Below are 27,443 nucleotides of genomic sequence, written 5' to 3'. Positions count from 1 at the left end.
GAAAAAATATTTGAAACATATATCTGAGAAGGAGTTAATACTCAAAATGTTTAGGGAACTCATACAACTCAACAGCAAAAAGCTAAATAATATGATTTAAAATTGGCAAAGAGTGGGGAGGGTACAGCTCAAGTGGTAGAGCACATGTTCAGCATACACAAGGTTCTGGGTTCAATCCCCAGTACCTACCCAGAAACAAACAAACAAAAAAATAAACCTAATTACCCTACCCCGTCCCAATTTTTTCAAATGGGCAAAGAATCTCAATAGACATTTCTTTCCAAAGAAGATACACAAATGGCCAACAAGTACATGAAAAGGTGCTCAACATCACCAATCATCAGAAAAATGCAAATCAAAACCACAATGGGATATCTTCTCATACCTGTTAGAATGGCTATTATCAAAAAGACGAGAGATAATAAGTATTGGTGAAGATGTGGAGAAAAGAGAACCCTTGTGCTGTTGGTAGGAATGGAAATTGTTACAGCCATTATGAAAACAGTATGGAGGTTCCTCAAAAAATTAAAGATAGAACTACCATATGATCCAGAAATTCCACTTTTGGTATGTATCTGAAGAAACTGAACAACTATCTTGAAACAATATCTGCATCCCCCAAGTTCATGGCAGCATTATTCACAATAGCCAAGACATGGAAACAACCTAAGTATCTGTCAAAGGATGAAATGTGGTATGGCCAGAACACATAAACATGAATATTATTCAGCCACAAAAAAGAATGAAACCCTGCTATTTGTGACAACATAGATGAACCTTGATGGCATTATATTAACTGAAGTAAGTCAGATAGAAAGACAAATATTGTATGATCTCACTTCCATGTGGAATCTGAAAGTGGAACTCAGAAACAAAGTAGAATGGTGGTTACCAGGGGCTGGGAGACAGGGAGAGATGTTGATCAAGGCACAGATTTCACTTACAGGTGACTAAGTTTTGGGGATCTAATGTACAGCATGGTGACTACAGTTAACAATACAGTGTTGTATACTTGAAATCACCCAAGAGAAAAGATCTTAAATGTTCTTACCACAAAAATATGGTAACCATGTGAGGTGATGTGTTAACTAACCTTACTGTGGTGATCATTTCACAATATATACATGTATCCAATCACCACATTGTATAACTTAAACTTATACAATGCTATTTGTCAATTATATCTCAATAAAGCTGGAAAAAAATTTTAAGATTCAGGTCTGGTCTCCACCACAAAGTAGCTGAGTGACCCACACTCATTTAAGATTTTTATACCTCAATTTCTTCTTCTGTAAAATGAGGATCATATCACTTACCTCAGAGTCATAATGAAGATTAAATGACACAATCATTTAAATAAAACGTGTAAACTACAAAGGACTACCACTACAAATAGCTGTAACAGTAGAAGGAATCCTTAATCTATTCCGTGAAATGTGAGAACTTGACTCATGGAAAAGAACTCATGAACAATAGAGCCCATTAAAATGAATTATTCTTGTTTTCAACCCAGATTGGTATTTATTGTCAATTCAGTGTATGCCAAACACATAGGATATAAGGGGTTACAATATTAACTACTCATAATCTTTGATTAGCAATGAATTAGCAGCATCCACTAAATGATATCAAAACGAATCTTTTTTGGGGTCAAAGATACAGAAAACAAACTTATGGTTATGAAAGGAAAAGCAGGGGAAAGGACAAATTAGGAGCATGGGATTATCAGATACAAACAACTATAAATAGATAAGCAACAAGGATTTACTGCAGAGCACAGGGAATTATACCGAGTATCTTGCAATAACGTATAATGGAATATAATCTCCAAAAAAAAAAAAACTGAATCACTATGCTGTCTACCTGAAACTAACGCAGTATCAGAAACCAACTATACTTCAATAAAAAAAAAACTGGGAAAACAAATCTTCTGAGCATCATTGAAGTCTTTATTAAGTACCTACTTGGTGAATTCTAAACCAGGGTATATAAAACTCCTGTGAGACATGTCTCTGTTATTAAACTTACAATTTAGGTCAGGAAGTAACATAAGCACATATGAAATATATTTAGAAAGTATTATAAGAGTAGAGTTCAGAGAAGAAGAAATCACTGGGGGCTACACTAGTTGAGAAGATTTCCTGGAGAACAAAAGGCAGAAATCAGTGTGGTTTACAGGGCAAACAGGTGGACTGTCTGCTTGTTCCAAGGGGTCTGTGTCAGGAAACAAAGCTAGAGAGGTATTCTGAGGACTCATAATGGAGGACCCAAATTAGGAGAATCTGGATTTTATGCATCAGGAATCTATTCTAGGTTTTTTTAACCAAGGAGTAATATGATTAAAAAAATGAGTTGCAGTCATATGATATCACTTAAGTGTGGAATCTAAAAGAAATGATACAAATGAACTTATTCACAAAACAGAAATAGATTCACAGAGAGAGAGAACAAACTTACGGTTACCAAAGGGGTGAAAAGGGGTGGAGGGATAAATTTGGAATTTGGGATTAACAGATACACGCTACTGTATATAAAATAGACAAACCACAAGGACCTACTGCACAGCACAGGGAATTACATTCAGTAGCTTGTAATAACCTGTGACGGAAAAGAATCTGAAAAAGAACAGATACCTCGGCGTATGACTGAATCACTTCGCTGTGCACCTGAAGTGTTGCAGATCAACTACGCTTCAATAAATTTTTTTTAAATTTTAGAATAAATAAAATAAAATTAACAATTCCAAAGTTTTAAAAAAGGGTCTCAGAATGAGAGGCTAACGCTGGGGAGGGTGGAGCAAGAAAAGGCTGGAGGTCACTACTGCAGTGTCCCCCTGTGAAGTGATGGCACCTTGACATTGTAGAGCAGAGGGAATGAAGGAAGAAGAAGGGGTAGATCCCAGGTGGATTTCAAAGTAAATCAGTAACACCAAGGCTGCTAATGCAGTGAACTGGGAAAAGGAAGGAGTCGCAGTGAAGAATCAGTTTAGGTGAGACTGAGAGAAGATGGTAAAATGTGTTTCAATACCTACTAAGGTGGGAAGAGTCACGGTGAATTCAAGTAACTGAAGGAAGGCCCATGTGACCAGAATACTGAGTTACAGTTTTCTGTTCCTACTGCCTGGAACACTCCCTGTTTCTGCCTCATAAGTTCCCACACACTCTTCAGATTCCAGCTAAAAATGATTTCCTAGGAAAGATTCCAATGTCCACTTAAACTAGGACAGGCCCCTCAATTTCATGCTCTCATAGCCATCAGTACGCCCCCATTAAAACACTGCACAATTATAATTTATGAGTCAACTGGGAAAATGCTAAGTCCCATGGAAGCTGGGGCTGGGTCCATCTCATTTACTCGTGCATTCCCCAAACCTAGCATAATACAAAGCACACAGTAGGTGCTAAGTAAATGTGTATTTAACAAATATACACAAGAGTGCATGGAAAAAATGTGAAAATAAGATGAGGGAGGAACAGGTGAAAGTGTAGGAAAAGGGAGAGAAGAAAGGAGCAGAGAGGAGCAGACGACCACAGATACAGCGTGGGAGGATGCGTAAAGCACTGGGCAGAGGAAAGTGGAAGACGTAGGGGACGGAAGGAATCACTCTTGTAGGAGGAGAATCAAAGAAGCACACAGTTTTGAAACTCGGGGAGAGTGGATTTCAACAGCCACAGAAAGGCTGTGGAGGAGGCTGAAGACTGAGAAAAAAATTATAAGAAGAATGGGTTCAACAGTTGTACCAAACAATAAATTTATCACAGTTTAGAATGTCGTGTGGGGACAAGGAAAGAGCTAATAGTTTAACCTCCTCTTCTCAGTGACCTTTCCTGCTGTCTATCCAGCAGCCTGAGCCAGGCCCCCACAAGTCCTAAGACAGGAAGGATGTGAACTTGCGTTCACGCATCTATCAGCTGGAAATGACAATGACGCACATAGCTGTAAAAATAGATATCTCTGGCAAGGGCCAAAGTGAGGTTCAGAGAACATCAGAGAAAAACCATCTCCGTATATAAAACAGATCTTAGTTCTCAAATGTCACTGAAAATTCTCTGGGGAACAAACACAGTAAAGAATCCTCTAAGAGTCTAAGGTGACGATGTGAAAGATCAGTCGAAATCAACTGTCCCGTAACATCCAAGGCAAGTGGGAGGACTGAAACTGAAAAAGACTGTGAAGATGCTCTGCCCAGAGCTCAGTAAAATGTGGTCATAACTGAGGCTCTCAAACAGCAACAACGGATGACTTATACTATGAATTTAATACCTAACTTCTAAGCAGTATCCAGGATGTCCTCTTCCTTTCCAAAACATACAATAAATGTTGATTTATTACATGTCCTCATGTCTCCCTGCAGAGCAACTGCAGTGAGGCCCAGGACCCTTTCTAGCTGAGCATTCCAAGCTCTGTGAAAGCAGGGACTGAGCCATCCTGATCACCACTGTATCCCTGATGCCTGGTACAGTACCTGGCACACAGCAAGTACTCAAAGAGTATTTGCTCAAGGAAAGAGCAGTCATCACACCTGCAATGGGATGCTGGCCAACTTCAAACCACTGAAACTAAGACCAGCTATTCGTAAGTGCCAAGCATTTCTTCTCTTGGCATGTAAGCCCCAGGAGGACAATGTATTTCCTCTAAAATATCATACAATAAAGATCACATCACACTGCAATAAGTCTCCTGAAAAAAAAACTTCTATCAAAATGAGTTGAGGCTCCAGTAGGCTGGCTACTAATTATGAGTAAGGCTAGACAATTCATCATAACAAGATCTGACTTAGTTGGACATTTTATAGAATAAAAAGAAAAAATAAAGTATGGGAGTTGCATAGAAAAATCAATATAAACAATTATTCCAGGATCCCACTGCCGCGTACAGAATATACAACTCCCTTCAGATTTATGAGTGTTCTCCAGCTTTTGGGAAGAGGATTAGAGAACACAAAGGCACAGAAAATGAATGGAAGATTCAGATTTAAGAGCAAACCAAAGCTCCACATGGATGTTCCTTGCTTATTCTCAATTCACAGACAAGATATTAGAGACAATTAAGACCAGCTCTGCAAGCTGGCAGAACTTCCTCCATGTAAAGAATTTCTCTGAGAAGATTTCTTTTGACTCCATTTTAGCCACAACGTTTCAGTATATACAAAATACAAACATAAAAAGAAGTCCTATTGTGTGTGTATATATATATGTAGGTATGTATGTATGTGTGTGTGAATATATATATACATATATATATATATTACTATATTTAAATGTGAATTACATCGGCAAGGAATCATAAAACAAACAAGTGTTTGAAACAGTCAACCCTCTGAAATGACACCAACAGAAAAGCAGAATAACGCTTCGAACCCTTTGCCCACAACTAAGTGCTCATCTTATTTCAACCCAGCTAATGTTACGTTTGCGTCGGGAAATGGGACCTCTGAATACTCTGCCTCTAGCTGCAGCTCTAAGATTTATGGAAGTCCTAAACCCTACCCCAGAGGTTTTACCATCTCTTCAGAGGGTTTAAGTTGCAAGTCACTAAAATGGTTCTCAACTCTAAGAAAAGACCACTGTAATGAAAATAATTTCATTACAACTATAAACATACTCGACGTTGCTGATTTTACTCTTCTCAAACCACTGCTGCTCATTGTTAGATGTATTTTCACGTTGAAAGACATCCTTGTACTGGAGGTAACAGACACACAGGATCTGCTTTTTTTATCACCAAAGGCATGAGCAATTAGGAACTCGGTCTAACTTCCAGCACTAAACACAGTTGAAGACACATATTTGCCAGGAATGGCAAAGATAAAATAAGGTCGTTTCAGTTCTCTGAATTTGCCGATGTCAAGGAGCTACTTAATTAGTTAAGACAGTATCACTATTATCCTGAAATTAAGTTGTGTAAAGGGTTGGGGAAATTTTGTGAGCTTCTGTGCTTAAAAAAAAATGTTAAATTTTTACAGAGCTCCTTCAATTCCAAGGGCTTTACCAATGTACATGGATGTGAATACCCAGGAGAGAATGGTATTCCATCTTCTTGCAATATACCAAGCTTGGTGTGCCCTGTGTGAATACCCAGGAGAGCGAACACCCACTGAGTGGAAATGCCACTCAGCGAAGCCCAGTGTACACATCTCTCAGTTCTCAACAACAATATCTCAATACAAACCTACTACTTTGTACAAAATGCATATTTAGAAAACTGAGAAACCATGAGAAATTGTTTAATTTCTTCTCTTTTGCAACAGCAAATTCAGGGTTTCTTTCGTAAATTTGATTTTTTAAAATATCAGTTTATATAAAGTATTTTAAGAATACATTCATAATATAGAATGAAATTCACTGGGTTTTTTTTAATGACTAAAGTCACTGTCACTACCATCTTTAAGAGTATTAAGTACCAAATTAAGAAACAAAAGGAAAACAAATCACACAACTTTTAGAGAACTTCTACTTGAGTCATAGGTACAAAAAGACAGACAACATTTCTGTCAAAAATTTCAATTTTCTTTTTAAGGTTCTTATGTTGTCATTAGAAGTTAAAAGAGGACCAGAGGAAGACAGACATATAGATAGATGCCTGCCCTTCAGAAGCTCACTAGCTAAGACGGACAATACCGGATGAATAAACTTTAAATGGCGTTCAGCCAATAGAATAAAGCAATCATGCCAAAGTAGAAACACAAAGTAACAGAAAATTAATTTTTAATCACCTGTACTTGGCAAAACATTCGCAAAAAAATTTTCTATTATAATTTTCTCTGCTTAATCAGTCGACTGACATTATCATCAGCTCCTGGTATATATTTTGCGGTCCGAGAAGAGGAAATGACTTTTTAAACTCAAATCTTTCACAGTTGTTTTCATCACCCACTCAAAAAGGTGTAAATTTAGCAAATGAAGCTCTGCCCAGGTAAACATCTGCATCAACCTATGAAATTACATCACTTGTTCCCTACCTGAATGTTGGGAAAAGCTAGGTAGGGTAAATGGACTGGGGAACATGACCAATTTTCTGGTGATTCCGATGTTAGGTTTCAATGGGTAACTTTGTTAGTTTATTTGAAATTCTGTGAATTCCCCAAATATTCTCATATTGAAGTATTAATAGCAAAATATATTTAGGAGTAGGGTTTATTTATGTACTATTTTTTCTACTAACAGATAATTGAGGGATGGTTATAAATAGATTTTTTTTAAAGATTAAGTAGATTTTTTTCAAAGGGAAATGGATAGTGTATAATTAACAGGCGAATGGACAGGGCAAGTAACCATGGTAAAATTGTGCCACAATAACAAAATAAAAACAAATATCATTTGTTCTTCTTTGCTCGGTCTGCAAGAACTCCTGTAGAAAGTAAGATTTGTAGTCTGAAAAGTGGTTTGGCAGACTAGTCGGAGGGAAGGTAGCAGAAAAGAATGGCATTACAGGAATAGCAGGCCTCCTTTGTAAACACTCACGGGTGTAAGTAAGTCAGACACACAGGCCGGGTGGAAGAGGCTAAGTTACGTGAGGCAGGATGTGGCTCCCAGGCTTTGAATTAGAGTTTCTGTAAATGACCCTGATTGGAGAGTTTGGAAGCATCTATGTGGAAACAGACCTAACACAGCTAAGAGAAAGGCATTCCATCTTCCTGCAAGATACCAAACTTGATAGGGAACCAGCTAAACATAAATTTGCCAAACATTCAGCTCTGTCAACTCACATCAGAAACAAATGACAGAAGAAAACGAGACTTTATGTCAAATGATTCTGAGGTCACAGGTAGGATACTGAAGGGTCTCTGAAGCCAAGAGATGGTATTTCCAATTTCTTTCCAGGTTAAAGGTTGGGACTTTGCAAGAGAAAGAAAAGGGAAGTGAACAGCAGAATACAAACAATGGAGCCGAATTGTAGGACTGCTTTTTTGAATTACGGCTTATAGACGAGTAAGTTCTTGGCGAGGGTCAGAATGCATTTCACCAAAAACAGAGTGAATGTGCTCAGAAAAAACTTCCAACTAAATGAAGAAATTTTTAAACTAAAATCTGAAGGAGGAAAAAACCACTCAGAGAAGATCATAAAATCAGATACTCTATTCCAAAAGATGCAATATTTAAAATAAAAAAAACACACACAGAAGGAAGAACTAAAATTTCAGGAGAAAACAGACAACAGGGTTAGAGATAAAAACCTATGGCCTCGAATATCAATGAAGCATTTAATCTAATACATTAAAAGAAGCTGACAAATGAAAACCAAGAGCAGGCACTTTTCCATATTCCTCCTGCTGAGTCCAGCTGAAAAACCTGGACATTGTGCGTGAAACAAACATAAGACAGCTCCAAAGCGTAGAGGAAGGCAGGCAGACGGGCTAGGAACCTCAGGACCCCAGGAACAGTATTTTTAGACAGTAACTACTCGACTCCAATGCTGACCATTAATTTTATGCGTCAACTTGGCTAGCCTACAATATCTAGATATCTGGCCAAACATCAGACTAGATGCTGCCATGAGGGAATTTTTAAGATGAGATTAACATTTAGATCAGCAGACTTTGAGAAAAGAAGATTACCCTTCATGTGGATGGGCTGCATCTCATCAGTTGAAGACCTTAAAAGAAAAAGAATTCTCTCATTCCCCCTAGAAGAATTCTTGCCTCCAGACTGCCTTGGACTTGAGCTGCAACATCAATTCTTCCCTGGGTTTTCAGTCTGCCAATCAACCTGCAGATTTCAGACTTGCTAGCCCCCACAATTATGAGTCAATTCCTTAAAGTAAGTTAAATCAGTTCCTCCCTAAAACACGCACACACACACACACACACACACATATACACACCTGCATACATGTACACACATTCTATTGGTCTGCTTCTCTTATGAGCCAAACGCTCCTGCCAAAAAACTGTCATTCCACCCCTACCTCTGACAGTACATATCCAGTGGAAAGTCTAGACTTCCACCTTTGTCATACCGTAACAGAGACTCCCCACTCCTCCTGGCCTGGCCTTCTGGGTGGTGTCAGACAAGACCACATAGGGAGCTAGGACATCCAACCCTGCTAGGCAGTAACAAGACTTCCCTCACCCCACTACCCCGTGGTGGCATCAGTGGAAACACTCAGGGAGCCTGGACTTCTACTCTACCTGGCAGCAATGAGGCACCCCTTCTCTTACAGGCTGAGGTGGCGTCAGAGAGGGTGTAGTGGAGAGTCAGGACTTCCACTACTGTCCAACAGTGATGAGGCCACCCTCCACCCCATGGCATCAGTGGAGGCTATGTGGAGAACAGTGACAAGGCTCCCCTACCCTTCTCAGCCACGGTGCTATCAGCAGAGGCCTGGTAGGGAGCGTGAACTCTTGCTGCCACTTGACAGTAACAAACACCCTTGTCCAGCCTCAGGTATCAATGGAGGCCAAGTGGGGAACTTGGACTTCCATCTGCATCCTTTCTCCCATCAGTGTAGGGTCAGAAAAAGTTGACTAAAACAGAAGCCTTAAATGAGATCCAGAGTCTCATAATTCCCAAAATGTCCAGGTTTCAATGAAAGGAAGATCTCATGACATGACAAATGACAACAAACAGACGTCAACATAGAGATGACAGAGATATTAAAATTATCTAACAAAGATTTTACAGCCACATGATAAAAAAACTCCAATGAACAATCACAAACATGCTTGAAACAAGAGAACAGAAAGTCACAGCAGAGAAATAGAGGAAGTAAAAGGAACCAAATGAAAATTTTAGAAATAAAAAGGACAAGAACTGAAATGAAAGGCTCAGTACACGTCCTAAACAGCAGAACAGAGGAATCAGAGGGAAGAATCAGTGAACTGGAAAACAGAATAATAAAATTATATAATCTGAATAATAGAAAGAAAAAGGGCTGGGGAGAAGGGGGAAGAAGAGAGCCTCAAAAGCCTACAAAATTGTAACAAAAGAGCTAACACTCACGTCATTGCGTCCCAGAAGGAGACGAGAAAGAGGGCAGGGCTGAAAAAGTACTAAAAGAAATAATGACTGAGAGCTTCTTAAATTTGGCAAGAGATTTAAACTTACAGAATCAAGAACCTGAGTGAATCCCAAACAGACTAAACTCAAAGAAAATTCATGCCAAGACACATCATAATTCAAATTCTGAAACTAAAAACAAAGAAAAAAGTCTTGCAAGCAGCCAGAGAGAAATGACGCCTTGCCTATAAGGGAAAAACAATTAGGGTGATGGTTAATTTCTCATCAGAAACCATGGACACCAGAGGATGACACAAAATATTTTTCAGGTGCTGGAAAAAAAAAAAAAGGTCAACCCAGAACTCCATATCAAGGGGAAATAAATATCGCAAGAATTGAAGGGGGAATTCTTCATTCCCAGATGAAGGAAAACCAAGAAATTATGTTGCTAGCAGACCTATTCTGAAAGAATGGCTATAGGAATTCTTGAAACAGAAAGGAAACAATAATGAAGAAATCATGGAAGATTAGGAGGAAGAAAGAACAGCAGAAAAAAAGAGTAAGGATATGCATAAAAACATTAGATTTTCCTTCTTTTGAATTTTCTGAATTATGTTTAGACGTTGAAGTAAAAATTACAGCACGTTCTAACATGATTCTCAATATCATGTAGAGGAAATATTTGATAATTAAATTATAAACAGGCGAGGGTAAAAAAATGTAAAGGAAGGTAAGATTTCTACAGATCACCTGAACTGGTACAGCCAATCTAGAAAAGTTTGGCAGTTTCTTAAAAAACTAAACACACACCTACCACAAGATCCAGTAATCACATTCCTGGGCATTTATCCCAGAGAAATTAAAATGAATATCCACACAGAAATTTGTACACAAAGATTTATAACAGCTTTATTTGTAGGAGCCAAAAACTGGAAACAACCAAAACGTCTTCCAATAGGTAAATGTTTAAACAAACTGTATGTATCTGTATCATTGAGCTCAGAAATAAAGAGGGACAAACTACTGATAGAATTTGGATGGATCTCAAGGGCATTATGATGAGGAGGCGGGGAATGACAATTTCAAAGGTAACACACTAAGTAACTCTATTTATAGAAAATTCTCAAAATAATAAAATTACAGAGATGGAGAACAAATGAGCAGTTGCCAGGGGTTAAGGATGGTGAAGGTGGGGGTGCAACTATAAAGGATTAGTACAAAAAACATCTTTGTGGTGATGGAGTAGTTCTGTATCAACCTTGACTGCAGTGGTGGTTGTATGAATCGATACATGTGATAAAATGACACAGAACTATACTCATGTCAATTTTCTAGTTTTGGAATTATACCATATATACATTGAGGGAAACTGGATGAAGGGTATATGTACCCTTCTCTGTACTGTTTGCAATTCCCTGTGAATCTGGAATTATTTCAAAATAAAAAAGTTTTTTTTTTAATGAAAAAAAAAAGCAGTAAGGAGCTGCAGATCTGGGGGAATGGTATATGTGACTGAACTGGTTAACTTGTGTCTGTAATAGAAGGGTGTATCTGTCTCAAAACAAAATCAAATAATATAAACTGAATGGCAGAAACTCATATGAAACCCTCATGAAAATCATTTAACATGAGAGTAGAAATGGAAAGGACCAAACATTTTGATAAGACTTGAAGGAGAAATGATAGAGACAACATTGATCAAAAGGAGATGTCAACCTTGCCTTCTAAAAATAAATTGCTAACCTGTCTTGTAGTAAATGCTATGATATTAAGGCAATAAATAATATGAATCTTCAAGAGGGTTGGCATCTTGGTAGGTAACATAAACCTCTCTAGTTCTATTCCTTACTAAAGGCGGAGGGAGACAGCAATAGAAATCAGGGTTTGGGGTAATTTAAGGATCTCATTACCAAAACAAGAGGCAGCAGGAGAGAACTTCTTTCTGTCTGGGATCTGTTAATGAAGATTGAAAAGGTTCATTCAGTTAGTATGCGTCCAATGCTGGACGATGTGCGAGATGTGACGATGGAAGGGACATAGTCCCCATCCTCCAGGAGCTTCTAACCTAGCAGGCTGGATGCCAACTGCAGTATGTATACCTAGATCTTGAAGAATGACAGTGCTCAAGTCCTAAGTAGTCTAAATTTCTATTATCAGGGTCTCAGGAACTTCTCAAGTTCACAAAGACTAAATGAAGGGATATTTGAGTACTTCTGTTAAAAATTTAAAAATCATCTGCTGTGTATAAGCCCTATGTTAGGTACTGCAGAGGTTTCATAGATTAAGGACAAAGATACGGACCCCTGTCCTCAAATAAATGTGTAATTTATCAGAGAACACAGTCACATACATAAATATATGGGAATAAATGAAACAGAGAAGTAAAAGAACTAAAAGTGCTCTGCCCAGTTACCTAAAACCTAAAAACCTCAAACCATTTATTTTCCCCTAAACACTCAATGTTCTTTCATACTCGAAGCCTTTGAATGAATAATACTTTAGAACCGTCTCTCCTATCAGATTCTGATGGGAAGATTTATGTCTTTTTCTATTCACCTTTAGGTCTATCAAAATAATATACGTGCATAGTTCAGAATTTACATAGTAAAGGAAGCTTATTCTGAGAAACAGCAGTGCCCCCTTTTTCCCGGGTCTCATTTCCCAGAGGCAACTACTCACAATCCTTCCAAAGTTTTCTTCTGGTACCTTTGATTTTTCAATTATCAAATAATACAATACACACTGACTTCTTTGGTACTCGATACACCTTGGTATGAAGCACTTCTCACTCATCATTTGAGGTGCACTGTGTGGGCTCCTTCAGTCTGCAAAGTGATGCCCTTTAGTTCCAGGGAATTTCCTCATGTCACTTCGGCGATTTTCTTTTCTCTGCTTCATTTGTTCTCTCTTTCTGGACCTACTATTAGCTACGTGCTGGATCCTCTGATCTTTTCCCCTTGTCCTATTTTCTACGTTTTTGGTTTTTTGTTTTCTTTTTGTATTGTGACTGTACGGAAGATCTCTTCAACTTTATCCTCTGATCATGCTATTGATTTCTAAAATCTCTATTATCTTATTTTTAATTTTCAGGAGCTTTTATTTTGATTGTTCTTCAAAGCATGCTTTTGTTTTATGGTCCCCAAACGTTCCTTTTAACCTATCAGGGAACACTGACTGTAGAAGTTTAAAATTTTTTTCTGTTTCTTACATTGTTTTCCCAATTCCTTTTCTCCCCCACCCATTATGTTTTTTTTTTCTTGTTATGGCCTTTTTAAATGACAGGAGACTATGCTTTTTGCCACCTTCCTACTTTCAGCACATAATCTAGAATAAAAAGTTAAATGAATGGGTGGATAAAAAAGCCAACGAGGGAACAAAATGAGAAACATTTAAAAATAATTAAGAATAAAAACATGCGGAAAGATTGTAGATTAATGTCACCATACTGATCAGATTTACAGGCCATTCATTGTCTTTTTAAGCCAGTGATCTCGGACGGCTGGGGATGCGCCCACCAGTAGGTGGTCTGTGGCACACTTACTGGATGGATAAGGCCTTTCGTCCTAACCTCAACAATAGGCAAATTATTTTACTTCAATTTTTATTTAATTCTTTAACTCCTCTCCTGCCTGGAAGAGTTTAACTTATTACTTCATAGTTTCTTTGCCACAGCAGCATCCTTTTTCAGTTACACGTTTTGAAAAAAAAATTTCCTCATAACTTGTAATAGGTAACTACATTTATTTCTTTGAGGCGACCTAGATCCTAGTTTGCAGAAAGAGCAGCAAAAACGGTCTTAGATCTAATGACTGAAATGACTTAACTAAGAGGCCAGAAGGCTAAGAGGCAAAAATTACTTAACAGAAAATCTAAAAAAAAAAAAAAAAAAACCCAAAAACCCAAAAACTATCTCCCAATTTTGAGTTGAAAGTTCTTTTGCACAAAGACAAAGAAACCCCAGGTCGGCTGGCCACATGCTGTGCACTGTTTGTAAAGCCTACCAGAGATCTTCTTGGTAGTTTCAAAGATTTGATATCTATAGCCCCTATTATGGTAGTTTTTTTTAAATTATGGAAGTAAAATATAATTTATTATAAAAATATATTTTAAATGCATTTAAAAAAAATCACCTATAATCCTACCATACACGAAAATCAACATTAACCTGTTAGTTTATGTGTCCCAGGCTTTTTTATTTGCAGATGCAGATTTTTGTTCACAAAATCTGGATCATGCTATATATACTGTTGTACTGTGACTATTTTTAGTTTGAGATTTCTCAGTTTGAATCCCTGGTAACACCCAGTGACTCCCGCATCTTAGATCTAAGAGTCAGAATCAGAAAGAAGAGCTTCTTCTCTCAATTTCGTCAATAGCTCAGTGCAAACTCTGAGACCACACTCCATAACCACATACATCATCTACAATTCAAAAATCAAAAAGCTGGATTTAAATTTGCATTCAAGTGTAACCAAAAAGCTCATTTTTTTGTTTCTTCAGATTTAATCATTCTTTCTTGCATCAAAAATAACAAAATTGTAGGGTGACATTAACACATGATCGTGAAACAAAAATGTGTTTCATTTCATTAGTCACAGGCTACATATCAACCAGCTGTCGAAGCTAAAAATATCCCTTAGTTTAAAATTTTGTCAAATACAAGCATTTAAGACTCATTTGGAAAGAAATGTGACTTCTTTCAGTTTCTAACAACCCACTAGAAGCTTTGGAGTAGAAAAAATCAGTACCTCTAAACCAAAAAAAAAAAAAAGTAGTGGTGGGGGAATACAAACAAATTTACTGATAATCAATGTTCCATTGTTTACACCTTATCAGTAAGATGTAAGGATGTTACATGTTAAAGATGACAATTCAATACCACCTCCGATATAAACAAAAATACATACTCTCAAAGAACAGAAAAGGCCTGAGACAGAGGTCAAGGCATCGATAATACAAGGTGTGCATTTTGCTGGGTGAGGAGTGGGCCAAGGGGAGCTGGGCAATAATAAATATTCTCACAGCTTTTCCCCATCAGCTGTTACAGAGATCCTGCCAGGGATGGAGTCTGCAGCTCCATCTTCTCAGCTCTCAAATGTCAGCGTCACACTCAGGTAGCACGACACAGAGATGCGTCTCTGTCAGGCAGAAGCAGCAGACAGACTTCTATCTCTGGCCATCAGGCCCCAGGGCTCAGGAACCATGTCTCAAGGTCAGACTTGCCACCATGACATATGTGATTAGAGAACAGGTAATGGGGATGAAGTGAAATCTTAACACTGGAACCAGATTCCAGGTGCAGTTACAGCAAACTGGAGAGATGCAAAGCTATTTCAAGGGTCTTAGAAACTCACAAAGTCATGTAAGAAGAAAACACACTTCATTCAATCCCAGAAAAGAATCACAGGCTCTCTTAACTCTCAGCCCAGCGCTCTCACCACTACATCATTCTGCCAGGCATTAATATTATCTTATGAGGAACCCTGGGGCCTAGGAGGAAACATTCGATAGCGAAAGATTTCAGATATTTTTCTGGCTTTTCTTTCCTTCTTTTATACATACTTAAATTAAATTTTAAAAAGGAGTTGTCACCCAGAGGCACACACTGTCTTACAGTTTTACTGTCTCCCATAAAGCCTTGCTAAATACATATTTGTTGACTGAATCTTTAAATTCCTAAGTAAAAATTTACTGTAGTGTAAAAACTTAAACTTACAGGTAAAAATTTTTGGCCATTCAATTACTAAAGATCATGAAAACATCATTTCCAAATGCCAACACAATGTATACCAGGGAATTAATTTGAAAGAAGCATTCTGAACAGTCTTAACTTAAATTATGAGTGGATTCTAATCTTATTCGAACTGCACATAATATACAGCAATTTGAATCTGCTTGCTTTGCTTCTTAGGGCTAATAACAATTAGTAGGGATATCTAGAGGGTAATTAATTTTCTCCTTGAATAAGGATTTCCAATAAGGGTTAGGAGAAAGGATTAAAAGAGAGAGAAAAAGAAAAAGAAAAGGAGTGGACCCCGATAATTTCTGTTGATTGGTAAATACAACAATTACTACATAAAGTACCTGGCATACACGCTAACAGAGCTCCAGAAACGGAGAGTAACTTCCTAAAAAAGTAATATTTAGCCAATTAATGTCTATTTAGCCCTGTTACATGAAAGAACAGTTAACCATTCCATGAAAACATGTCTTCAAGTGATACACCACATGGTATAAACATGTGTGGAACGAATACTGGGGAATCCTAAAGCCAAGCTTCTCATCCTAGGACAAATCTTTGTCAAGTTACAACCTCTCTGAGCCTCAGTTTTTTCACTCATAAAATGGAGAGATCATAGACTTTTATATCTCAAGTTCCCTTCCAAATCCATAATTCATTCCCCTGGTAAGTGGTAAAAGCAGGGATAAAGAAAAACAAGAATATACAGCCAGTTCTGTTGCAAGATAGGCTTTGAAAATGCAAATTCGTTCCAACACAACTGATATATTAGGGAACAATTTGAGCATAATTCAATTTTTACATTTGCTTATGCGTTCACAAGAAAAACTAGGTGAATCCAGAAAACTTTACCCAGTTAAACGCATCAGCCTGGGGTATACAAAGCGCATTCAAGCCCGCACTGAAATACCTCCCAGCTTCTTCAGTTCGCTGTGTTATGAGCCACACCATCCATACTTGGTATTACTTCGCAAGCTGCAGCCCTACCAGTGCCATTTCCAGAAGCAAACTTGAGATCTTTTTCAAGGTAAAGTGCCATACATTTGTAGCATTTATGCGTTTTTAGCTATTTAACATATATAAAATTATGCTACTGTTTTTATTAGGTTCCTATCTTTTTTCTGTGTCACTGACAAAGTTCGTGAGTATTGCGCCCTTAATCTCATTTTCCCCATAAGCCTTGTGATTTTCCATGCATTTTTAGCAATTTTATATCATGTTATAGTGGAGCTGACTGTATTACTATTGGGGAGAAATATTCAATGATCAGTTTTATTTTTTCAAAGATAACAGATGGACAAGCTTCCTGAAAATCTGCTTTAGCATTAAGTCGAAGTCAGAGAAAAGTCTAACTGCAGGCTCCCTCCTGAACACGTGTTTTTAACTCCAAACTCTATCCCACTGACTAGGTAGCTCCCTAATCAGATACCAGATTTGAAGCCAGAAGGCTATCATTCACCTTGAAATAGTGAATTAAAATTTGGATCTGTCAAGAAATAAAGAAGAGACACTGAGTCTATCTTCTAAATTCACACCTTGATTCTGGCAGAAAATCTTGGCAGGTACCACTGTAAAAATGCCACCTGTTCAATAATGGGCTACTCAACAGCTACTCAGTACCTATCATGCAAAAATATGCAGTGAAAAAATATTAATGCTGCAGTGAAGTTACAACAATGCAGCAGAAGTCACAGCACCTTCACAAACACTTGCTCCTAATGCTTGATAAACTCAGAGGTAAAAGATGATAGTGAAATACAGGAGGTCATGAACGTTTCTTAGTTTACATTCAGACTAGAAACAGGAGACAGACCCAATCACTAAGCACTGAAGCCAAGGGTTAGCTAAAATCTGACACTCAGAACCAAGAGGCAAATAAAAATAATGCTGCTATTCAGCATGTTCAAGAAAGACAGAGAATATGACTATTTTGCCTTTTTGAATGAACTGGTACTTAAAACCCAGGAATGATACCAGAAGTAGCAAACCTAAATGTAGTACAGCTTGTGCTGTTATATGTTGGGCAAAGCTATTTGGCCACCAGTCTTGATGCTGGCACTATTTCTTAAAGAACTACAACACTATTTTTAAAAATATTTGAGATTTTTGCTTACATAAACATGCACCTATGGATGCAAGAGAAAAAAGTGAAAAAAAAAACATTAAAATTTTAACAGTGGTTTAATATTGGGATAATGAGATTGTAGATGATTTTTTTCTCATTGATAGCTTTCATTATTTTATACAATAAATGTTTTTTACTTTCATCATCAAATGAAAACAAGTATCTTTGTAAACAGGTAACTGAAAGAAACTAATCCCTGATCATAGTTCACGCAAAATTCACAGTGAGCCATCAAATGACTCTCCTCCTTTCCAAAGGGTCAAGGGTGAGTGGGCTGGATCTGAAGGGCACTTCCCCCACCACGCAGGAAAATTCAGAGAGAACTCTGCAGAAAAACTCTCGACCACAGAAAGGTGTACGAGCACAATGAGATTACACACTCAGACCACACATCAGACTTATCTGTCCCTCCTTTTACCAGCCAGCATTCTGATGACTCCTACAGATACTCTGGAAAATCTGCACCTTTTGGGTAAAGCTAATATAGCCACTTAAATTTAACAATGTCTGGTAGCAGAGAATATGGAAATATTATCTAACCGGAGACAACCAGAAACTGAAGCCTAAGAAATGTACAATAGGCCACTGTAGTTTTTTTTTCAGTTGTAGTTGATTTATAATATTGTATTAGTTTCAAGTGTATAGCATAGAGATTATTTTCTTTTTGTAGATTATATTACATTACACACTGTTACAAGATATTACGTATAATTCCCTGTGCTATACATCAAGTCCTTCTTGCTTATTTTATGTACACTAGTTTGTATCTGCTAATCCCATATTCCTAATTTGTCCTTCCCCACCCCTCCCCTTTGGTAACCATAGTTTATTTTCTATGTCTATGAGTCTATTTCTGTTTGTACACAGATTTATTTGTATTATTTTTTAGATTCCACATATAAGTAATATTATACAGTACTTGTCTTTAGCTGTCTTACTTTACTAATAAGCATAATATTCTCTAGGTCTACCCATGTTGCTGCAAATGGCAATATTTCATCTTTTTCATGACTCATTAATAGTCCATTGTGTGTGTGTGTGTGTGTGTGTTATACACATCTTCTTAAGCCAAATATGTCTGTTGATTGGCACTTGGGTCGCTTCCACATCCTGGTTATTGTAAATAGCGCTGCTATGAACACTGTGGTGTCTGTATCTTTTTGAATTAGTGTTTTTGTTTTTCCAGCATATATACCCAGGAGTGGCACTACTGGGTCAAAAGGTAGCTCTATTTTTAGTTTTTTAAGGACTCTCCAAACTGTTTCTATAGTGGTTGCACCAATTTACATTTCCACCGATAGCATACAAGGGTTCCCTTTTCTCTTCACCCTCTCCAGTATTCATTATTTGTAGACCTTTTGATGACAGCCATTCTAATAATTACTGATGCTGACCATCTTTTCATGTGGATTTTATAGCCAGCTTTCTCTCAACACCACTGTCCCAACAATGATGACTATTCATCTCTCAAGTCAGGAGGCACATACAAGCTAACGACTAGATATGCAGCACTACCCTGAACGCCCTGGTGAATACAAAAGAAATAAGGGGCAGGCATTCTCCCCGTAGCACTCACAATCTCACAGGGGAAAATATGACATCCATATCAGAAACATTTAAATCACATAAGAGAACAGAATTAGATGGCTAAAGGAGCTATGCAGATAAACATGTAAGGCATTTAGAGAAGAACTGCTCACTATGGACTTAAATAGTTGGGAGAGACTTCCTAGGGGAAGAGTTTTGACAGTATAAGAAGGTAGACAAGGGAAGTCCAGGCACAGTCACCAAGATAAGCAAAGTCACAGGGACAGAAAGAGCAACAATGAGTCTGGAAGGACTGTAATAAAAATTAGGTTGGGGAACAATAAAATTAACGAAGGAGAGAGAGATTTGGGCAGATTATAAATCCTCTTAGGGGTTCCTTTACCTCTAATCTATCAAAAACACCATTATCAAATTAAGAATATTTGTGAGAAAATCTATGTACCAGACACTATGCTAAATACGACAGAGAGATATAACATCCAATCTCATATTATTTCTTCCAAAGTAGGTACCATTATTCTTACTTCATAGATAGAAACTGAAATTAGTTACAGAGAGGTGTTAAGTAATTTGCCCAAGGTCACCAACAGAGTTGGGATGAGGACCCAGGTCTACTTGTCTCCAAAGTCCATGCTTTTTTTAACCACCCTAGACTTGCTCTTCCCAAAACAGCCGTGACAACATCACTCTGAATTTATATCTTGCCCCATCATAGCATATTGTCCTACCCTTTTGACTATCTAGTGTCCCCAAGGTGGTCCCCTGTACAGCAAAGCCTGCTCTCGGGAGCTACGTGCAGCTAAAATGAAAATGACCAGCAACAGCTTATCCTGCCCAGGGGTATTTTCATAGTTACAGGAATCAGAAGGAAGCTCCAATATAAGCCACTTAGGGGAACACATCTCTTACCTTGTCTAGGGGCCAAGCCAAATATGTATTTCACGACTACATACATAGCTCATAAGCTAAAGCACACACAGTATGAATCTCACTCATAACCTTGAGGGGTCTTCATAGAAATCTGACCTGCCCTAGTCTGGGAGACAAAAGGCCAGACGTGGCTGTAGGTTTGCTTAGGAAGACAACTGGAAGTCCCAGTATTTCACATTTTAAGTGAAATATGACATAAGAAAATCTGAACAAAATGTATTTGACATTTAAACTGTTAAATGTTTCTTTAACAGACAGGTTGCCAAAAAATGTGCTTTCTAATAATTATATAAAATAATCCTTTACTGTCTCTGGGAAAAGGAACATTCTGTTTATTGCTTTCACTTTTTTCCACAATCAAAGATTTTACAGGTGTCAAATGGCGAAAGTGTCATCCTTCTAAGGAACTGAAATAAAACCCACGTGGGGTCTCAGGGTGCGTAAAGATGAGTGGGCAGAAGAGCACAGCCCTGACACAGACTGCTTCAGGGATTCACTATGAGAACAGCCTTCACTGAAGGTCCATTCGCTCAAACCAGAATATACCAATAGGTCAAAGGTCTACTGATAACTTGAAAGTTCCACACCAAGTATTTTAATGGACCAAGGAGTGATAAGAGTTTCAGAATGTGTTTCAAAATGATGATTCAAATTAAACATAAGAAAATTTCTAGCCCAGCTTACAAAACATATTTAATTATGTATTTTATATAGAAAACAAAGGCGGTCATTTGAAAATAGAAATGATACTGTTCATTCTTTCTCAACAAAAGCTGCTATATCCCTCACCCTGAAAAAAAATCACTTTCTAAAAAATGCCCATCTCATCAATGCTGTGATATGAATGCCAACAGATTTTAAGGGTAGAAGTCTTTTCAGAGTAGTAAATAAAGAGAATATTGCCCTTACATATCTGGATGGTTCCTCTAGGTTCTGGTCATTCATGTCAGTAGGAACAATCCGGGTGGCCAGTGGTCCCTCCGCAAAAGGTTTTGGTAACTGGCCTCTGAACTCTGATGGAATGAACTGAAGCTGCCAACTGTCAGAAACACAAATAAGGAGAATAAGGAAAACACAGGGGGCTCGTGTTGCTAAACGTACTTGAAATACAGAAGCAAAAAAAATTTGTTTCTGTGGAAAACATTTCACTTGGGGAAAAGCATTTCTGCTAAAACCTCAACCAGGGAGCACAGAGACAGAGGTCACAATTCGGTCCAAAATCGCTGAGACATTTTCAACTAGACGACTCTCAACCCGTGTCACCAACTCTCAGCAGTGAAATCTGCAATAGTGTTCATACCATCAAACCACCGGAGAAATTCAACGTTTACTGCCAATTACCACGTGATCAGAGGGTCTCATTAAAATTAAAGCAAACTCATCAGGTGTATAGAGAGAAGAGTAAAATGTAAGAACTCACTGTGGGAGACCTTCGCTCCCGAGTAATCCTCAAAAGTATCTTTAGTTATGAAACTTACTTCAAATGTAAAAGGCAAAGGCTAAAGTTAACACTTAAAAAACAAGTTTTAATTAATCATTAATGACTGATACAGGATCTTTATCAAGCAAAAGATACTATCACCAGCTAAACTGCTGAAGCCGGTCCCCAAATGGAGCAACGTGACTCATCTGAACGTGACTTCTCTCTTCACTAAATAGGACTCTTCTCTGCCCGAAAGCAGCAAATGCAAAGGAGCTTCAGAGCCTGTGCTGCTACATCCAACAACAGACAGTATGAGGGACAGAGGAACGGCTGTCTTGACCACAGCTTCCCCAGAGTCCCTACATTGGCAGAGAACCTTCACTGTTGCTGGATGACAAACATCTCTTCTCTAAAAATACTCTTCTACCTAGAGTTTCTAAACCACTTTAAGAAGTTGACTAATATCAGTTCATTATAAAAATGTGAATATGAATCCTCAAGGAGAGCCACTAACAGAAGCCCAGGGCCGAGGTGTTTTCAGGAGTCTCCAGACGCCTGCGGCTAAGGACGGTGCAGGGTGCACTGCCAGACACAGCGCTCAGTCTAGCAAATGCCGGCCGTGGGTGCACAGCGCAGTTCCCACAGCTCTCTGAGATGGTGAATTATTCAAAAACTTGTGAAAAATCTAAAGTAAAGAAAAATTAAGAAGACACTGCCATAGAATTGCTATTTTTACTTTCTGATTTAAAACTTTGAGAATTAAAGGGCAACTTACTTATCGGGCAGAAGGAAGCTGCTGGGAAATCGGTACCACTCTTTTCCTACACAAACATTAACAGGTCGGCCTTCTGGGACAGTGTGGATGGTTGGGTCTGTGGCAATTCGGTAAAATTCTGGATACAGATCAAGGGGCCCATGATACCCTGGAGGGGAGAAAAGTTTGTGAAAGCCAAAGATGAAACAAGATTCTGACATTTAATTATAATGCAAGTTAATGTCCTTCTACTGTGTAAAATGTCTCTGCAGTTACGAAGATGGTTATAGCAGAAGCCCTATTTTTGCCAAAAATCATTTGCTTTCTTGCCCTTCTACACCCTGCCACCTTTTAATTTTCATGCTCTTTGAGCACATTTTAATATTCTGGATCCAAATAATGATTATAAGGAAGAATATAATCATGAGACTTGAACCCCAAATTAGCACCCCAAGTTTAAGGCTTCCTTAATAGTTCATCCTTAGAAAGGAAAAAGCATCCTTTTAAAAGGAAGAAAAATCAGTAAGAATAGAGAAAAAAGTTATAGTTAATCACACTAAAAGGAATTCTCAATCATCTCGTCAATCCTAAGTAATAATATGAAGCCCACAGGTTCTCCCTATGGAAAAGTCCTCCCCACCACCCCTCAGCTTAAGCTGAATTGTATTAAACAATCACATATCAAGCAAAACCCAAGATGAAGTGCCTTATAAGTGTAACTTAAGACACCTACCTCTGAACAGTGCCACAGAGCGGGAAAAAGATAAGAGCCCAAACAGGAAAAGTGTTCCTAGCGCCAGCCAGTTGGATGTCACAGTGTAATGCTCCAGGCGGTACCGCTGAAACACGAAGTGGTAGCATTTCTAGAAGGAAAGAAAACTGTATTGAAAAGAGAAGATACACCTTGCAGAATACACACAATCATAAGACATCATAGGAACACTAAGAGTGGAGGAAGCAGCAAAAGAGGCTCTATCAAGGGTCCGAGAATTTGCAAATACTTAGTGAGGTACCCACTCCAAATTCCAGATTAAAGCAAGCTCGGCTAAACTGTCCACAGATCAGCCAAGCCAGAGGGATTGCCAAGAATAAAATCTCACTAGCTTCATAGAAAAATTATTTGAATATTTCTCTAGTGCTTAAAGTCTTAATAATTTATTTTTTCAAATATTTAAACAGAAATGGCTTTTTGGTAGTTTTTTGATATTATAGTTTCTCAATCTATTTTGACATAACTAATATTAACCTTCACTTTCCTTATTGACAAGTTTTCATCAAAGTTTTTAGTATCAACAAAATGTCTCATGACCAAACAAGAAGAAAAAAGAATTTCTCTCATAGAACATTAGGAAATTGCTGTTAATTATCTGCTAAACTACTTCACAAACTAGATAAATATGATTACAACATATACCCCTGCATGAATTCTGCAGTCTTTGAACACCTTTCCGTGAGATTTCTTTCTTTCCTTTTTTTCCTCCTAGATTAGAACTACTTTAGGAAAGCAATTTTGCAATATGTATCAAGTGCCATAAATATGTCTGAACTTTCAAATTTTTTGGAATCTCTCCTAAGGAAACAATCCAAATACCTAAACAAAGATATTTATCCTATGTTATTTATAATACTGTAATAAGTGAGCAACCTAAACTCTAACATAAATTGTATCTAATCATTATATATAACCAATTCAATATATTACATGTTATATAATGTTATATATTATATCCAACTCAGAACATTACACTGCTGTTAAAATGATGGGTATAGATATATAGGCAACATAGAGAACATTATGATATTATTATATTAAAAGGGATATAAAGTTATATAAACACTTAGGTTACAACCACAATAAATTTTGATATATGCTAGGCAAAAATGCTAGGAGGTTTTGTTAAGGATCATAGGACTGATTTACAAAGTGGTAGAAGAAAAATTATCTGCATTGAAGTTCAATTACTTTCATAATTAAAATTACTTTTTGAAACTATCATCCTAACATGGATGAGTCTTTGAAACACTATGTTAAGTGAAAAAAGCCAGTCACAAAAAGACACACATATTTTATGATTTCATTTATATGAAATGCCCAGCATAGGCAAGTCTAGAGACAGAAAGTAGATGAGTTGTTGCTTATGGCTGAGGAGATATGGGAAAGGAGCTAAAGGGTAAAGGGTTTTTGAGGTGATGAAATTGTTCTAAAATTGACTGCAGTGATGGTTACACAGATCTGTGAATATCCTAAAAGCCACTGTACTGAACACTTTAAATGGGTAAATTATATGGTTTGTGAATGATATCTCCATAAATGTGTTATAAAAAAACTTACCACCTTGTTATTTTTTTTCTCCCAATTGCAAATGGTAGCACACATTAAAAAAAAAAAAGAGTCTGGGGCTTCTGGGGCCATAAATACCAAGACATTCAAGATTAGTTCTGACAGGGAATTGACTTGGACAGGTTCTAAGCCAGGATTACAAATGTACTGTCCCATATTGCCAACTGCCTGATGTTCCCCCAAACACTGAGCGAGCTTTATTCAGGCCTCATAGTTGAAGAGCAGGCATTCTATTAATTCTGCTGTGGGGCCATCCTTCTGTGCTCAGCCAACACAATGACTTGAAAAGATTTCCTTCATAGCAATTGGATTCTCATTGACAACAGAGACAAAATGACGCACAAATTAACACTGCAAATATGTAATCAGCAAATACCTGTAAGATCAACAGCTAAGCAATCAATACATAACCTTTAATAAGATGATCTGTACCGGGTCTAATGTGCAGATAAAATACCTTAGGTGGAGGTATTCTGTAATCTGCCTTTAAGCTTTATGAACGATTTATAAAGTGAAACAGAACAAAACCAATATACATTTCCCTGAAACTCACCTGAAGTGCAGAAAGGGCCACAGCGCCACAAAGGCAGATAAGTGGATATACAGGGAAAAGAAATCTCTCCTCTTTGTGAGGCTGGATGAAGAAAATTATAAACCAAATATACATTGGAGCCAAGGTAAGCCAATATGGGTGGCCTAAATTCTGAACTGTAAGACACAGAAAAAGATCCACTTTTCACCATATTAGAACAAAACATCCTGTTTAGTTTCAACGTTCTCTTGATCTCAAACTTGGGAGTATGTTCTAGGGCCCCCCATAAAACGTTCCAACTTCTGTATTCACATCTTCTCTGATGCAATAAAGGAGTCAAGTAGAAAGAGAGATACACCCCTTAGCTCTCCCAAGAGATCCAACATTTAAAGGCACAATACTGTATTTAGCTAGAATACAAATGAAAGTCAGGTGAATAGGTAACTTTAATTATTTCTACACTGGATGAAGGACAAAAAGCCTTCTCTCTCTAATGAGTCCTGCTACTAAGACTGAAGTTTCCTAAGATTAACCAAAAGCATAACATTAATTCATTTCTTGGGTGTTTTGATTCCTATGTTCTGCTTAACACATTAATCTTCTTACTTACACAACAATTAGCCTGTTTAAATAGCTAAAGATCAAAGGGAGGGGAAAAAGTTGGATTCTCAAACCCATCACTGGTTTCTGTCAAGCTACAAATGACAAAGAGTTTCTTTCAAAGCAAATATAAAAACACTCTTAAAGGGAGCTTACTGATCAAGTCTTCTCTCCTGCAATACCCACCCACTCTACCTCAAAATTAAAGCCAAGATGTACTTAAAGCATGTGAAAGAATGAAAAGAATTTAATGAACACTAAGACCCAAGCACCTGCTGGAAAGTTCCTGTGGTTAGGCATATGAACACTGAGAGATAAGCCTGCAACCCACAGTGAAGGCATCCCCTACTGCGCTTGTATTAGTGATAATGAGCAAAGCAAACAGGCCAATGGTAGGCAGACAGCGCCCCCTGGTGTCCATTATGTCTACAATGACCAACTTTAGATGAAAAGATCAGGCAGTCATTGAAGACCCCACAGTAGCAATGCCTCGGTTACTGTTCCTCAGTTATCTGTGCTTCCGCAGAAACTCTTCGGGGGTAAAAATTCCTGAGCTGCAATAACAAGTTTATCTTTCAAACTTTTCACTCTAAGATTTTACCATGATATTTTAGGCTATAATGTAAGATTTAAACTTTACATTCTAGGTCGGAATTTTCTTAATCATAAAAAAAAATCTATTCTTCTATGAGTAAACAATCTTTTCCTCTTCTGTATCTTAAAGGCTAACAAATACATTTTTAAAAATGGCCTAAATTTTTGAAATGTCCTCTATAAAATGTATGGGAAATATCCTTTCTGCTTACTTATATTTTTTTATGTTTTCTCTTTTATTATTTTTATTTTTTAATAATTTTTCTTTTAAAAAAGTACTTTTTCTATTATAAAATATACAAAAATATTAAGAAAAACCAGAAAGTACTCATTTTCCAGTAGATGGACACGTGGGTACATTACATATTCTTAAGTCAAAATTGGACTCATACTTTGGATAACAGCAATATACTGTTTTTATTTTATTTTTACTGTCTTTATACTTATGTCACAAGCATTTCTAAATTTTCCACGAGCATGAATTATTTTTATAGTCAGAAAAAAAGTTACTTTTCCAAAAAAGAAAAAGTGATCCTTAAGAACTACAAGGAATGGAGGAGTGAGATAATACTTCAAGGGAACAAACAGCTGAATCCAAATGTGGGACACTATGCAAGATGGAAGACCTGGATTCTTCAGAAAACTTTTGGAGAAAAAAGGTGAGGGGGGATATCTCTAAAAAAAACCAAAGAAACATAACCTCAAATTCAGTATATGCCTCTTGTTTATTTAGATCCTGCTTTTAAAAAACTGTAGAAAGCTATTTTTCAGACAATATAGGAATCTGAATATTACCTGGGTATAAGATGATATTAAGGAATCACTGTTAATTTTATTAGGATAATGGCATCATGGTTATGTTAAAACAAAAGTCCTAAAGCAACACAAAAGTGACCCTGAAGGCTGCTTTCCTGTTCT

General features: G+C 37.4%; 1 protein-coding gene across 2 annotated transcripts in view; it reads right to left on the bottom strand.

Annotated features, from left to right (window-relative positions):
• Window positions 1-27,443, bottom strand: part of ALG9 (ALG9 alpha-1,2-mannosyltransferase) — a 79,122-nt gene that overhangs the window by 26,258 nt on the left and 25,421 nt on the right. For both annotated transcript variants that reach the window (XM_072954174.1, XM_072954173.1), the window contains exons 10-13: window positions 25,353-25,507; window positions 23,192-23,321; window positions 22,480-22,627; window positions 21,191-21,320 (exon numbers count right to left, since the gene is read on the bottom strand). In XM_072954174.1, the coding sequence (XP_072810275.1) occupies window positions 21,191-21,320; window positions 22,480-22,627; window positions 23,192-23,321; window positions 25,353-25,507 (563 nt within the window). The remainder of the gene's footprint in view (window positions 1-21,190; window positions 21,321-22,479; window positions 22,628-23,191; window positions 23,322-25,352; window positions 25,508-27,443) is intronic.

This window comes from Vicugna pacos, chromosome 33 (assembly GCF_048564905.1).
Source record: "Vicugna pacos chromosome 33, VicPac4, whole genome shotgun sequence".
In the NCBI taxonomy this organism is placed as follows: domain Eukaryota; kingdom Metazoa; phylum Chordata; class Mammalia; order Artiodactyla; family Camelidae; genus Vicugna; species Vicugna pacos.
Note: the sequence above shows the minus strand (reverse complement) of the source record. Positions and strands in the feature narration are given on the sequence as shown.